General features: G+C 37.8%; 1 protein-coding gene across 1 annotated transcript in view; it reads left to right on the forward strand.

Annotated features, from left to right (window-relative positions):
• LOC146499750 (uncharacterized) overlaps positions 1 to 15,819 on the forward strand; it is a 38,072-nt gene extending 22,253 nt beyond the window's left edge. The window contains exons 27-45 of the mRNA XM_085137965.1: positions 1,030 to 1,186; positions 1,536 to 1,646; positions 1,820 to 1,961; positions 2,133 to 2,161; positions 2,433 to 7,508; positions 7,624 to 7,824; positions 8,448 to 8,689; positions 8,836 to 9,022; positions 9,994 to 10,213; positions 10,597 to 10,769; positions 10,921 to 10,990; positions 11,110 to 11,219; positions 11,316 to 11,347; positions 11,445 to 11,598; positions 13,116 to 13,153; positions 13,264 to 13,371; positions 13,695 to 13,734; positions 14,256 to 14,364; positions 14,616 to 15,819. Coding sequence (XP_084994091.1) covers positions 1,030 to 1,186; positions 1,536 to 1,646; positions 1,820 to 1,961; positions 2,133 to 2,161; positions 2,433 to 7,508; positions 7,624 to 7,824; positions 8,448 to 8,689; positions 8,836 to 9,022; positions 9,994 to 10,213; positions 10,597 to 10,769; positions 10,921 to 10,990; positions 11,110 to 11,219; positions 11,316 to 11,347; positions 11,445 to 11,598; positions 13,116 to 13,153; positions 13,264 to 13,371; positions 13,695 to 13,734; positions 14,256 to 14,364; positions 14,616 to 14,784 — 7,368 coding nt within the window. The 3' untranslated portion in view covers positions 14,785 to 15,819. The remainder of the gene's footprint in view (positions 1 to 1,029; positions 1,187 to 1,535; positions 1,647 to 1,819; positions 1,962 to 2,132; positions 2,162 to 2,432; positions 7,509 to 7,623; positions 7,825 to 8,447; positions 8,690 to 8,835; positions 9,023 to 9,993; positions 10,214 to 10,596; positions 10,770 to 10,920; positions 10,991 to 11,109; positions 11,220 to 11,315; positions 11,348 to 11,444; positions 11,599 to 13,115; positions 13,154 to 13,263; positions 13,372 to 13,694; positions 13,735 to 14,255; positions 14,365 to 14,615) is intronic.
• The last annotated feature ends 315 nt before the right edge of the window (positions 15,820 to 16,134 follow it).

The following is a 16,134-nucleotide window of genomic DNA, read 5'->3' on the forward strand; positions in this document are numbered from 1 at the left end:
TTAAACTTTATGCATCAAGCCGAAAATGTTATTATATGCAAGAAATTTGTTTAACATATAAACCTATTTTCTGCACATTCCAACATATAAAATAAAACAGGTTTTTTCGGCGTTTACACTCACTCTTTCAAATAGATGCAAGTAAAACACAGCGGAAAATAAATAAAATCAAAGACTCAGCAGTCATGTTCCTCTATTTTCACCTGTTTAGCAGGAGTGGGGCATGCAGAGTTTCTCTGTGAATTTCCCATACTCTCTCCCGCACTCGTTATATTATCCATTTTTTATCTGCATTCAGCTGTTGCCCCAAACGTAACATCATTGTCATGAGACACTCTCGCAAATGAAATCACGGTTTAGTAACGCAGCATGCTTACGGGAAAGTTACAGTAATCCAATTACCTTTTTTGCAATAGTAATTAATTTACTCATTACTTGAAAAAGTAATCAGGTTACAGTTAATCTCTGGTAGTCAAAGGAGCTTGGAAAGAAAAGCGTCTGGACTTCTTTAAGTTACTTGAAGACGTTTCACCTCTCATCCGAGAAGCTTCTTCAGTTCTAAGGTCAAATGGTGGAGAGTCCCAGAGTCCCAGATATAAACCTAGCACTAGGTTTATATCTGGGACTCTCCACCATTTGACCTTAGAACTGAAGAAGCTTCTCGGATGAGAGGTGAAACGTCTTCAAGTAACTTAAAGAAGTCCAGACGCTTTTCTTTGCAAGCTTCTTTGACTACGATGACCTGGATGACTGAGAACCTTCACAGACTTAATCTCTGGTAGTAACACTCGCTTGAAACCAACAGCACATGTAGATAAATGAGCTATAAGTTAAGTTATATGTGAAAATATAATTGCATTTAAGAATACACTTGCTGTCCGTCTTGAAAGTGAATCGCGAATGTATTGCAAATCAATGATCCCTTATTGTCACAACTGAACTTTTTCATCCAAATGTAACCATATACCAATGACAGCATTTGAAAATGTCAAAATAAAAACTCTGGTTTGCATGTTCTCAAATTTCTAGGTTGACCCAAATCCTTACTACCAGGCCTGCCTTCTTGAGTCGTGCTCCTGTGAGTTTGAAGGGAAGTTCCTGGGGTTTTGCACAGCAGTGGCAGCTTATGCAGAGGCCTGCAATGATCAAGATGTCTGCATTAATTGGAGGACACCTGATTTGTGTCGTAAGTTACGACGCAACCACAAATTTTACAGAAACCATAAAGCTGCATTTGTTTTGGTAGTTAAAAAGGAGGTAGCTGTAATGCAACACAAATTTATTGGTAAAAGCTGAATTATATGTCCAAATTACAGATAATTTAGATGTAAAACTCATTATTTACCATTTCACATTTTTTTTAAATAATTATCAGATTTTAATATTTCAGCATTTTCTATGCTATTTTATTAAAATTGGAAATTTTGAAGATATGCAATATATTCAATAAATAATATTTATTATTATTGAAACATTATAAAAACAAAGTATTTTTCAGACTGCAATAATTTAATCTGTGGTATTTGAATTTTTAGCAATTTACTGTGACTACTACAACAAGCCTGGTCAAACCATTTGGCATTATGAAGCCTGTGGTAAGACCCAAACCTGTGGCAAAGAACACTATTTCACTAACAAGCTAGAAGGTAACCAAACCTTGATTAACATACTGTTCCAAAAGATGTGTTTTTTGAAAATATTGGTAATTTTTCATCATACTTAAAATGTGTTGAGTGTTTCTTTTTATTACTTCCTTGCTTTTACAAATGCCTAAACACTGAGAACATTAAATGACAAACTACATTTCTTCTTGGAAAAGGCTGTTATCCCAAATGTCCAAAGGAGACACCATACTATGATGAAAATACAGAAGAATGCACAACACTGAGGAATTGCTCTTGCTATTTCAATGATACTATGGTTCAACCTGGAAAAATAGTCATGATAAACTCTTTTGAGTGGTAAGTTGAGTTTTCTTCTTCTGCTTTTTCTACTTTGGCTGCTCCCTTTCTGGGTCATCACATTGGCTCCTCATCTGTCACACCAGCCCTCTACATCTTCTCCTTCACAACACTTGCACATTACATTACAACTAATACTGACAAGTGGATGTTTTGCACTTTGTATTTCAGCCCCTGTGAAAATGGAACACTTACTTGTCGTAAGTATTCATTTAATACTGCATTTCCACTAAATATGTGGTAAATTGCATGAACATTGAATGAATCTAGAATTTTATTGGAGTGTTATCTAATGAATATAATTATAGGTAGCTATAAATGTAAATGAAATCTGAAAAAAACAATATAAAAAAGTATTTTATTCAAAAAATGCAAAGGTAAAGGAATAATGTTATAATACTGTTTTATTACAGGTACCTTTAAAACATCTGTTCAAAATAACTTCACTTATCAATGTATCTACTCCAACAGGGTATCCAGCACCTGTACCCACATCTATATCTGCCAGCTTGAGAACAAGTACTCCCAAAACTGTTTCAACTACCAGTGAAACAACTGTAGTTGTTACTTCTACTACCCTGAGGACAATCAGTGTAGATTTCTCAGCTACCAGTGAATTGTGGTCAACAATGCTCAACACCACCTCTGCACCACCAACACCAGCTACTTCAGCTTTGACTGAAACATGGTCAAAAGTGGACACAAACAAGTCAATAATAACACCTACAGTGCCCCCAACTACCACTCAAACATGGTCAAAAACACCCCACACACTTCGTACAACTGCTTCAGAAACAAGTGTAATATTGACAATGATGCCCACCACTAACACCTCTTCAATAACCAGGGCGAGTACTTCAGCTGCAACTGAAACATGGTCAAAAATATTCACAACCATCTCTATGCCCAAAAGTACAGCTGTTTCAACTTCGACTGAAACATGGGCAGGAAAAACAACTCCTACCTCTTTACCAACCACTATAACCACTTTAGCTACTACTGAAACAGACTCTCATTCACAGACTCCTGCAATAAACTTTAAACACACCTATACAGCTAAAACTACAATTAAGAAATTTTCAAGAATACCAGTTCCTACCTCTACATCAACAACTGCAGCATATTCATCTACAACTGAAGCATGGTCAGCAATACCAAGTACTTCCTTATTACGAACAAATACAGCTATTTTAACTACTTCTAAAACTAAATCAACAAAAAAAACTTCTGCCTCTACATCAATCCCAACAAATGGTTCAGTTGCAAATGAAACATTTTATGCCCGTCCTAGTACAACCATTACCCACATCCCTTCAGCTATTTTAGCCACCAATAATATAATTACAGGAATAGATATAACTGAAAATTGGTCAAAAAAACCTACTAGCGCCTCTACACCGACAAAAACCACTGTAATTAAAAGAATGCCCATCACCTTCTTCACACGAGTGACAGGAAATGCTTCCACTACAAATGAAAGAAAGTCAGTAAAATCCACTGCCACTCCCACATCAAACACTACAATTTCCTCAGTTTCCCCTGGAACACTGTCAACAACACTCGCTACCACCTCTACACCAACAACTGGAGAAATGTCAAGTATCACTGAAACTTGGTCAACAAAACCAAACGCCAACTCCACGTCAGCATCTACAGATTCTTCATTTATGACTGAAGCCTATGCATCCATGCCCACAACTACTTTCATATTGACGACTGCTGCTTCTTCAAGTACTGCCAAAGTTGAGGAAAATACATCCAGCAACCCTTCTGCAGCAGTAACTACGGCTACCTCAGCTATCACTGAACAATCATCAACATCTACCACTACCTCCTTACTGACACCTACAGCTACTTCAGCTACTACTAAAACATGGTCACTAAACCCAAACACCACCTCTAAGACAACCCGTACAAGTACTTCATCTACTACTGAAAAATGGTCAACAATACCTATCAGTACCTCTGCACCAATGACAACAACTATGACTGAAACAGTGCTGACCACCACTTTCACACCAACCCAAAAAACTGCTTCAGGTAACACTGAAACACAGTCAATAAAGACCACTACCACCCCCACATCAAACACTACAATTACCTCAGTTTCCAGTAGGACACTGTTAACAACACTCACTACTACCTCTGCACCAACAACTGGAGAAATGTCAAGTATCACTGAAACCTGGTCAACAAAACCAATCACCAACTTTACATCAGAATCTACAGATTCTTCATTCATGACTGGAGCCCATTCATCAATGCCCACAACTACGATCAAAATGACGACTCCTGCTTCTTCAAGTACTGACAAAAAATTTGAAGCACTCTCCACTACCCTCTCTGCAGCAGTAACTACGGCTACCTCAGCTATCACTGAACAATCATCAACATCTACCACTACCTCCTTACTGACACCTACAGCTACTTCAGCTACTACTAAAACATGGTCACTAAACCCAAACACCACCTCTAAGACAACCCGTACAAGTACTTCATCTACTACTGAAAAATGGTCAACAATACCTATCAGTACCTCTGCACCAATGACAACAACTATGACTGAAACAGTGCTGACCACCACTTTCACACCAACCCAAAAAACTGCTTCAGGTAACACTGAAACACAGTCAATAAAGACCACTACCACCCCCGCATCAAACACTACAATTACCTCAGTTTCCAGTAGGACACTGTTAACAACACTCACTACTACCTCTGCACCAACAACTGGAGAAATGTCAAGTATCACTGAAACCTGGTCAACAAAACCAATCACCAACTTTACATCAGAATCTACAGATTCTTCATTCATGACTGGAGCCCATTCATCAATGCCCACAACTACGATCAAAATGACGACTCCTGCTTCTTCAAGTACTGACAAAAATTTTGAAGCACTATCCACTACCCTCTCTGCAGCAGTAACTACGGCTACCTCAGCTATCACTGAACAATCATCAACATCTACCACTACCTCCTTACTGACACCTACAGCTACTTCAGCTACTACTAAAACATGGCCACTAAACCCAAACACCACCTCTAAGACAACCCGTAAAAGTACTTCATCTACTACTGAAAAATGGTCAACAATACCTATCAGTACCTCTGCACCAATGACAACAACTATGACTGAAACAGTGCTGACCACCACTTTCACACCAACCCAAAAAACTGCTTCAGGTAACACTGAAACACAGTCAATAAAGACCACTACCACCCCCGCATCAAACACTACAATTACCTCAGTTTCCAGTAGGACACTGTTAACAACACTCACTACTACCTCTGCACCAACAACTGGAGAAATGTCAAGTATCACTGAAACCTGGTCAACAAAACCAATCACCAACTCTACATCAGAATCTACAGATTCTTCATTCATGACTGGAGCCCATTCATCAATGCCCACAACTACTTTCATACTGACGACTCCTGCTTCTTCAAGTACTGGCAAAAATTTTGAAGCACTATCCACTACCCTCTCTGCAGCAGTAACTACGGCTACCTCAGCTATCACTGAACAATCATCAACATCTACCACTACCTCCTTACTGACACCTACAGCTACTTCAGCTACTACTAAAACATGGCCACTAAACCCAAACACCACCTCTAAGACAACCCATACAAGTACTTCATATACTACTGAAAAATGGTCAACAATACCTATCAGTACCTCTGCACCAATGACAACCCGTACAACTGAAACAGTGCTGACCACTACTTTCACACCAACCCAAAAAACTGCTTCAGGTAACACTGAAACACAGTCAATAAAGACCACTACCACCCCCGCATCAAACACAACCATTACCTCAGTTTCCAGTAGAACACTGTCAACAACACTCACTACTACCTCTGCACCAACAACTGGAGAAATGTCAAGTATCACTGAAACCTGGTCAACAAAACCAATCACCAACTCTACATCAGAATCTACAGATTCTTCATTCATGACTGGAGCCCATTCATCAATGCCCACAATTACGATCATAATGACAACTCCTGCTTCTTCAAGTACTGCCAATGTTGTGGAAACTATATCCACTACCCTCTCTGCAGCAGTAACTACGGCTACCTCAGCTATCACTGAACAATCATCAACATCTACCACTACCTCCTTACTGACACCTACAGCTACTTCAGCTACTACTAAAACATGGTCACTAAACCCAATCACCACCTCTAAGACAACCCATACAAGTACTTCATCTACTACTGAAAAATGGTCAACAATACCTACCAGTACCTCTACAACAATGACAACAACTATGACTGAAACAGTGCTGACCACAAATTTCACACCAACCCAAAAAACTGCTTCAGGTAACACTGAAACACAGTCAATAAAGACCACTACCACCCCCACATCAAACACTACCATTACCTCAGTTTCCAGTAGAACACTGTCAACAACACTCACTACTACCTCTGCACCAACAACTGGAGAAATGTCAAGTATCACTGAAACCTGGTCAACAAAACCAATCACCAACTCTACATTAGAATCTACAGATTCTTCATTCATGACTGGAGCCCATTCATCAATGCCCACAACTACGATCATAATGACGACTCCTGCTTCTTCAAGTACTGCCAATGTTGTGGAAACTATATCCACCACCCCCTCTACAGCAGTAACTACGGCTACCTCAGCTATCACTGAACAATCATCACCATCTACCACCACCTCCTTACTGACACCTACAGCTACTTCAGCTACTACTAAAACATGGTCACTAAACCCCAACACCACCTTAGTTTCCAGTGGAATACTGTCAACAACACTTGTTACGACCTCTACACCAACAACTGGAGACATGTCAAGTATCACTGAAACCTGGTCAACAAAACCAAATACCAAATCTACATCAGCATCTACAGATTCTTCATTTAAGACTGACGCCTATGCATCAATGCCCACAACTACTTTCCCACAACTACTGATGACTCCTGCTTCTTCAAGTACTGACAATGTTGTGGAAACTATATCCATCACCTCCTCTGCAGCAGTAACTATAGCTGCCTCATCTATCACTGAACAATTATCAACTTCTACCACTACCACTTTGTTAACACCTACAGCTGCTTCAGGTGTTAGTACACACTCACTAAATTCAAACAGTCCCTCTAAACCAACCACTGAAACAACATCACCAGTGCACAGTATAACCTCTATAGCACCTGTTACAGGCACTTTAACTCCTGCAGAAATTGTGTCAAATGTGTCCATCACTACCTCTAATCAAAACACTTCAGCTGTTTCACCAACCACTGAAACCTGGTCAACAACAGCCACCAACACAAGTATTACAGCTACTTTGTCTACCTCTGCACAAGCTTGGTCAGAAATGCCTACTACAATCTCTGTACCAATGACAACTATGACCAATGTCTCAACAATCACTGAAAATTGGTCAAGTGCCCCACTAACCTCAGAAAGCCCTGAAGAAACAAACACAACAGCCAGTGCCAGCATACTCACCACAACATCTACTAATATAATGAGGACACCACAAATACAAAACTCCACATCCCAGGGTGAGTGCTTATTAACTTCTTTTGGATGTTATTTTCCTTTTCAAGAAATTAGTCTTTAAATTATTTAAACTAAACTAGACACTGTCCCCCACAATTGTTTCTACCCCACCACCAGTGTGTGAGTGTAAAGAGCTGAACAAGACAAAAATCTGGGCTTGTGGTGAGATGTGGACTGATGATTGCTTGAACAAGAACTGCATAAATGGGAAGATTGTATTGACACCTTTGGTATGTCCAGAGGCAACAGTTCCCCAGTGCCCCAGAGGTCGGGTCACAAAAGTCTCAGATGGATGCTGTGAAACATGGAAATGTGACTGTAAGTCTATTTTCTTCCTTTCATGTTTTTCCCGGGGATTTTTCTAGACTGAAGTTATCTCTCTATTTTATCCTTTTTATCTTGTTTTGTTTATTAACAGTAAGATTTGCTTTTAAATTTATTTGTCCTTAATCTATTTGGTTTGGCCATTGTTTGAAAAATGTAAGAATTATGCCTACAATTTAAATTCCAACCATGTTTCAATCAAATGCTGATCAATGTAAGACTTAGATGATAAAGTGGCATACTTCCTTTATTTAAAAAAAAAAATATTTCACTGGATCATGTAGGATAACTGTTTTTAGACCATAGATTTTCAGATCTAGATACAGTCCCAAATAAATGATTAAGACCAACTAAAAAATGGCAAAAATTGTGTTTTGCATGGTTGGAGTTTAACAAGGTTCCAAGTAGAGCTTCAACGTGCAATAAGAAGAAACATGAGCGTGACAAAACATTTTTTGAGCATGCAATTTATTTAAAACAATGCATAAACTGAAACAGGCTCAAGTAACACATTGAAACTTTCCTTAAGTAATGAGGTTAGTTTATGTAGGAATTTCTTTATAGATTTATGTTCTACCAGTATCTACTGCAGTTACCTTTTCATGTGCCATTCCCAGGTCAATGTGACTTGTCCGGACAGAGCCACTACATTTCTTTCCAAGGAGTAACTTTTAATTTCCTCAATCAATGCACCTACGTCTTGGTGGAGGAGCGCACACCACGTCATAATCTAACCATTGCAGTAGACAACTTTAATTGTGTACCTGGCCTCCAAGAGTCTTGTGCTAAAGACATCATCCTGAGATATCAGAGCAATGTAGCTAAACTCAGTATTTTCCCGCATTTGTCTGAAGTACAGGTAGGTAATAACACAAATATAGTACAGATCTCAGTTATTTACACAAGTATAGAATAACTTTATTTCAAGTCTATATTTATTTAAGGCCAACACTGGCCAATAGTAAGACTAAGACATTGGTTTGACACTGATCTAATTGACCTTAGGCGACTCTGAACAATGTGATCATACAACCACCATATGAAGAGCATGGGTTGAGATTTCAGACCGTCATACACAAAGTTATCATCCAGCTCCCGGATATCCGCTCTTATATTTCCCTCACCCCGCATTACAACCTACTGATCAGTCTGGCTATGGAAAATTTCTACAACAACACCGAGGGACAATGTGGTGGGTATTGGAGGGAAAAGTGCTAGAACACATCTGTGATTGAAAACTGTCCCAAATAACTTGGGGGCACTGTGTAAAATGTAAATAAAAACAGGAGGCAATGATTAGCAAGTCTCATAGAAGCAAGTCCAACAATTCAGCTTTTATTCACAATAGAACATAAAAATATGTCAAATTTATGAACTGAGGCATTTCACTGTATCTTGAACTTTAATGCCCAAAACACATCTTTAAAAAATGAGGTAAGGGAAAATTGTCATGAAAAAGTAAGTGGTGCAGAGAAACAGCTGAAGGAATATTTTTATATTATATTTGTGCAGCTTGGTTAACTGGCAACAGATAAGAAGGATAATTGGGTGTATAAAAGTTTCTCAGAAGAAAAAATTAATTGTTTTCCTCATTAAAAATTGCAAAGAATTTGAAGAACTTAGGAATGCTTTCAGAAATAAATATCTGTGAACACAATTAACTGCAGGTTACAGCTCAAAAGGGGGGAAAAAGCCATATGTGAATTAAATGAAATTTGTTTAGAGGAAATTTTAGAGAGGAGAGAGACCATCTGGTTTGTTATCAGCACTCCACTCGTGCAGCAACTTGTCTAAGTCATGTTCCACATAACAAATTTCAAAATAACTTTATTTTTGTCTTACAAAAATTGTAGATTCTCTCATTTTAACCATTTAACATTTTCTATGTTCTACTGTGAGTAAAATATGCATTAATCAGATTTGTAGATCAGGTGTTGATTTGTTAATCCTTTTACAGTGTCCCATGTTTTTTTATTTGTTACTTTTTGTAATTTAAGTCTGTTCTAGCATAGTGTATACATGTTTATGTGTATCTTTAACAGTGTAAATGGAAATTCTACTGAACAGGACCTGTCCATCACAATACAAAGCAATGCAGAATATTCTCATTGCATTTAACGTAAATCTACATCCATATATATCACTTTTCTCTACCTTCTCCAGGTGTGTGTGGTGGTGCATCGTGTATTCGTAAAAGAGGGCAGATTGAGGATGACAGCTGTTGTGATAAGACAGCCTTTGACTGGGTGTATCCAGATCCTCAGAAGCCAGCCTGTTTTTCTGCACCAAAGAATGTATCCTGTCATGCTGAGCAAGCTTCACTAATCAGTAAAATAATCACTACCTGTCTTCCAAGTCTGCTGTGTGCACTTCTAGACAACGTGTAAGCTACATACACTAACATACTATCCTCATTGGTATCAGATTCTGTAATTATAAGTGCACCTGTAGATAAATGGCTACTGCCATCACTCTGATATAGCATAAAAGTAAAGCTTTGTGCCCACAAAATCATTTAAAGATAAGATATGATGTTATGTATACTCTGACACAACTCCCATGCTCTCTAGTGAAGTTCTGGCCTACTCTCAGTGAAAGCTGACTGACTATAAAAGGTCATCAGCTTATGTAGCTCACTTGTGCCTTCCAAGCTGTGTTTCTTTTTATTTTACTGGTGTTATATGTTTTCCTATTGCTATGCCACCTGTCTTATTTGACTGTGAAAAGATTTGAATTTGAAAAAATTAATCTTTTCTGTGTCTTCAGAGTCTTTGCAAATTGCAGCAAGTATGTGAATCTAACCCTTCAAAAGACGAATTGTAAGTTTGATTCGTGCTCTAACCCAAATGCTTCTTGTGCTGCTGTGGAGCAAGCTGCAGAAGAGTGTAGAAATGCTGGTTTCTGTGTTGACTGGAGAAAACTAACCAATGGAACCTGTGGTATGTGGTATTTTCTTTGAGCAAAGTCAATAAAGCAGTAATTTATTACTCACTTGTCTACATTGTGCATACATAAGTTGGCTAATGTGTTAATTTTGTCATAAAACTGAATCTTGTGTAATTAACTTTAGTGTCCATGATCGTATTTCAGATGTGGCATGTCCAGGTGGACTGGTGTATAGAGAATGTTATGACAAGACGGATGACTTCTGCTATGCAGGGTTTTGTTTTGTTTTTTTTACCAAATAATATTTGTACTTATTGTGCTCACATTCTGCTAAATTCAATTTAGACTTGTTGTCAAGTTGTTTTCAGCATTTGTGTTTTTCCTTTGCTTCAGACTGCGATATCCAGGAGACTCGCTTAAAAAGAACACAGCAGGTTGTTTCTGTCCCAGCAACTTGCTCAGAGCAGGAAATCACTCAAACATCTGTGTGGCTGACTGTTCCTGTGAGTAATTTTGTCTACAAGGCTTACAATGACACCTTTAACTTTATTTAAATTCTTATGCAGAGAAATGTGTGAGATCTTTCTTTTTTTCCCCAGTTTGCAAAGGGCCAACCGGAGAGCCTAAACTAGTAAGTATTTTTCCCTCCTCGTTCCAAATAAGGTTTCATTTCTCTAATTTCATTTGGACTGTTAAAATAAAAAAAACTTCCTGTGCACTTCTTTTAGCCCGGTGAAGTGTGGCGGTCCAATTGTTACCTTTGCACATGTAACAACCAGACGCATACTGAGGAGTGTTTTCGTAAACCTCCTGAACCAGCTCCTGTCTGTGGACACAATGCTGTTTTGGTAAACAGAACTTGCTGTGGTGATCAGATTTGTGGTAAGAACTGGCACTTCCTATTTTTATTTATTCATTTTTACATTATGCATTTTTGACACTGTTTGACACACACTTACTTTCACTTCTGCATGGCAACACATTGTCATGATCCCAAAGTGCCATTGCATTTTGGAGTCACTTGAGAGACTTTTAAGTGATTTAAGTGACACATATATTAGGAAAATTTCAAATTTTTGTACCTCTGGCTGTGTTTGTGCGTCATCTGAAAAATGCTGTTGTTTTACTTATTATTCAAGTAATATTCAAGTAATGTAGAACCAACTAACATTTTGTTTATTAATCTGAATTCCCTGAAATTTTATGATTTAGTTGAATATATAATGGCACAGTGTTAAGAGATATATTCTAAAACACTTCTTCAGTAGAGAATCAGAGAGAAGAAACACACAGAATTTCTTGCTAGCAAGGGCAGCCCCCAGAACTCACACCCCAAGAGTGAGTCTCAGAGACTGACCCTGAGGACTGCCCTGGTCTTTTATTTATACACTTCAGTGAGCGTTTGTTCCTTACATTGGAATGTGGAGGTGTACGTGTGTGTGTGTGTGTCAGAGTGTGACCCCATAAATGACTTCCCTAAACCTGCTGGACTCAAAGTCCAGCAGTTCATCAAACCAAAACCACTTAGACTGGAAACAGATATAACTACGTTAATCCTACCGTAAAACAATAAAACAATAAAACAAGGTACGACCTTTTCCCATGCTCCTAGGATGTGGGGGTGAATGCCAGAACACCCTGGAATGTTACAGACTTCCTAGGATGAGACCAACTACATACTTCTAAACACAAATGATTACATGCAGTATTCTACCATATTCAAACTTATATCATTAAAAGATTATACTGACTACTAAGTACAATTTTCCATTGACACACAGATAATGTATAAAGCACAAAATAACTTGCTTTGTCCCAGTACTCAGAAGCTGTTTAAAGTCAGAACGAGTCAATATGACTTAAGGGGAACAGATTTCTTTAAAAAAAACAAGATAAGGACAAATATAAAGCAGAGATGTGTTTCTGTTAGAGGAGTTAACCTGTGGAATAGTTATGGCAGTGATTTATAAAGGTGTAGTTCATTTTCCTTGTTTAAAAACATGTTTAAAAATAGAGTATTAGAAAAATGTATAAATCAAGAATGAAAAGAGCAAAAATAATAATAATGAAACTCTTGATTGTTTTGCTTTGATGTAGTTACTTATCTAAGGTGGAAAGGTTTTTTTTGTTTTTTTTTGTTTGTTTGTTTTTGCTTTGTTTTATTCTTTGCTTCGAGCCCTGTGTACAGGACCTGCATGCAAAAAGATCTTTTGTTAAAAGGGTTGGCGTAATAAGCAAATGCTTCAGCCAATACCTTTTGATTAGCCTTGTCTCATGCTTTCTTGCTTTGTGGTAGATCTTTGTTCTGTATTCATTGAGATATTTGAATGCTAATCAATAAAATAAAATAAAATCAAAAAATTCAAGTTCATTTTTTGAACATTTGTTCTGTTTTTCAGTTGAGAAGACATGCAGCTATAATGAACAGACATACAAGGTGTGTTGTGTCTGTGCTCTGTGTTTCTTTTTCCTTGGAGATCAGTTTGAATTTGACTGAAACAAAATGATAACAAAATATCTTGTGTTGTCTGGTTTATATCTGTGTAGGCAGGGGACAAATGGACAGATCCTGCCCATCCCTGCAAGTCATTTAGCTGCAGCAAAGAAGGGATTCAGACTGAGACTAAAGTCTGTCCCAAAGAAAGCTGCCCCGAGGTACTGAAAACCTACACAGTGATCCTGAAACTGTAACCCGCGTCTAAGAATATGGATTTTAAAACAATAAACTTATATTTTAGAACTTGCTCTTAGAACTGAAGAAGTTAGGACACTTTTCCTTCCAAGCTCCTTAGACTTATATTTTAAATGTTTACTTCTATTCAAAATTGTAATAAAATGTATGCATGTCATATGTAATTAACCTAGTTTTAAATATTCAACCATTTTGTCTTAAAATATGGTAAAAACTAGGGTTGAAATGGTTATTTTACTACAAAAGTACAGTATGCATGGAAGAACAAGCTTCTGTTTTTTTCCAGGAGGACAGAATTTGGGATGACCAACACTGCTGTTATACATGTAAGTGAAGACAAAAGGAAAACCATGAGTTATTTAATAATAATAATGGATTGCATTTATATAGCGCTTTTCAGCACCCCTCAAAGCGCTTTACAATGCCACTATTCATTCACTCTCACATTCACACACTGGTGAAGGCAGCTACAGTTGTAGCCACAGCTGCCCTGTGGCAGACTGACAGAAGCGAGGCTGCCATATCGCACCATCGGCCCCTCTGGCCATCACCAGTAGGCGGTAGGTGAAGTGTCTTGCCCAAGGACACAACGACTTAGACTGTCCGGCCCGGGGCTCGAACCGGCAACCTTCCGATTACAAGACGAACTCCCAACTCTTGAGCCACGATCACCCCATTTATAACTCTGAACTTTGTCTAATAGACTGCTTTCACTTTCATTATTTTTACAGAAGTCAAACTTGTAACTAAAGATAGCTAATAATCATCCAAAATGTTTAATGTCATTCATTTTTGAAAGGATTTGCTCACTGTGCTTCATCTTCTGTTTTACTTCTGCCACTTTCAGGTAAAAGGGGCTGTGCTCCCAGGGTGTCCAGCTTCAACATCACCATAGAAAACTGTTCTACTGTAATACAGATACCCGCGTGCCAGGGACAATGTTCGTCTCAATTGAGGTAAGAGGAAATCTTCACTGTTGAAGTAAAAATACAGGTTCACAAGCATGCCATCATATAAAAGGAAAATGAAAACTAGGGCATAAGTGTAAGTGAAGCTTGAATTGTAGACATTTAGATGGATTTTTATCTACTTTCCTTATTCTGTATGTTTAAAAATACATTAAAAATACCATTACCTTCCTCTGTCCTTTTTAATCCTTCCCCCTCACTGCTTTCTCTTCGTTCTTCTCATCCTCCAACTGCCACAGGGTGCTGGTGTTAAATGGTGACTTGATGTTGCAGCAGGAGCGCAAATGCTGCGTGGAGCAGAACTCGGAGAAGAAATTGATGACCCTGCACTGCTCTGACCTGACTACCAGACAATACGCTTACAAGCACATCACCAGCTGTGTGTGTGAATCTTGCAGCAGGATCTGAAATGTAGAGCTAGCAAAACCAAGATGAAGCCATTTGAAATCATTAGATTAAATAGAATTCAAATCTAATTCAGCAGTACTGGATGGTTTTCTTCTGTGTTTAAAGAAGGTACTGAATCTGTTTTCTGCCAAATAAACACATCTGACAATCACCAAAAGACCAGAAATATCTTCTCTGTTTTTATTCACTGTCACATTGATTTGACCTTAATTGCTTCTGCATTTATTAAACACTTCCTGGAAATTACAAAAAGAGTTGCTCAACAGTTGTATCTAGCCTTGCAGGTACATTTTTAATTAGTGCTGTGTGATACTGCAGATTTTGGTATTGATACCAAGTAAATACAGGGCAGTATTGCTAATACCAATCTGATATAGTCTCTGATATTTTGATACATATTTTCATATAACAGTATATAATACAAGAAAATATGATGTGCACATACTGGGGAGGGTAGACAGTCTTTCTTTTTGCAACATCCCTGGGCTTCAATTTTAGCATAGAGTCATGTTGGCTGTGGCCTGGTTGTCTGGCTATTGTGTGGCAATGTCCTGCTTCTGCTAGCACTGTTAACAAATTATTGTTTCCTTTACTCCTGTTTGTTCTGGTGTAAGAAGGTTCTGCTGGGCAAAAAAAACATGGAAAAAAGAGATTGTGAGGCACACAGGCAGGGTTTCTAGGGTGGTGGTCCGACTGCTAACAGGGAAAGGCAGGCTAAGGCCAACGGATGGACTGGAATGGCCACTGGAAAATGTAACCACTCTTTCAGCTCAGCCATCTCTCTAGTGATAATAGGACCATCTTTATTTAAAGGAAAGGCAAAGCAAGCAAGGAGTACATGAATGGGTGTATAAACGAGTCTTTGTGTTCCCCAAAGACAGCACACAGTGAAGTCGTGTTAAATTAAACATTTTATTACAGAAACTTACATATATGTGACCTTTACACATATATTAAATTGTGATGATTATAGCAACACTCTTTGGACTGGTTTTCTCCTTAAACATAAAAAACAAAGACACCTAAATAGAACTACTTAGGTGTATATATAGGTGTCTATATATATACACACACACATGTATATATATACACACGTGTGTGTATATATATATATATATATATATACACATATATATATATATATGTATATATATATATGTGTATGTGTATATATATGTGTATGTGTATATATATGTATATGTGTATATATATATATGTGTGTATATATGTATATGTGTATATATGTATGTGTGTATATATATATATATATATGTGTGTGTGTGTATATATATATGTGTGTATATATATATATATGTGTGTGTGTATATATATATATATATATATATATAT

The sequence above is a fragment of the Neolamprologus multifasciatus genome, chromosome 17 (assembly GCF_963576455.1).
Source record: "Neolamprologus multifasciatus chromosome 17, fNeoMul1.2, whole genome shotgun sequence".
Lineage (NCBI taxonomy): Eukaryota > Metazoa > Chordata > Actinopteri > Cichliformes > Cichlidae > Neolamprologus > Neolamprologus multifasciatus.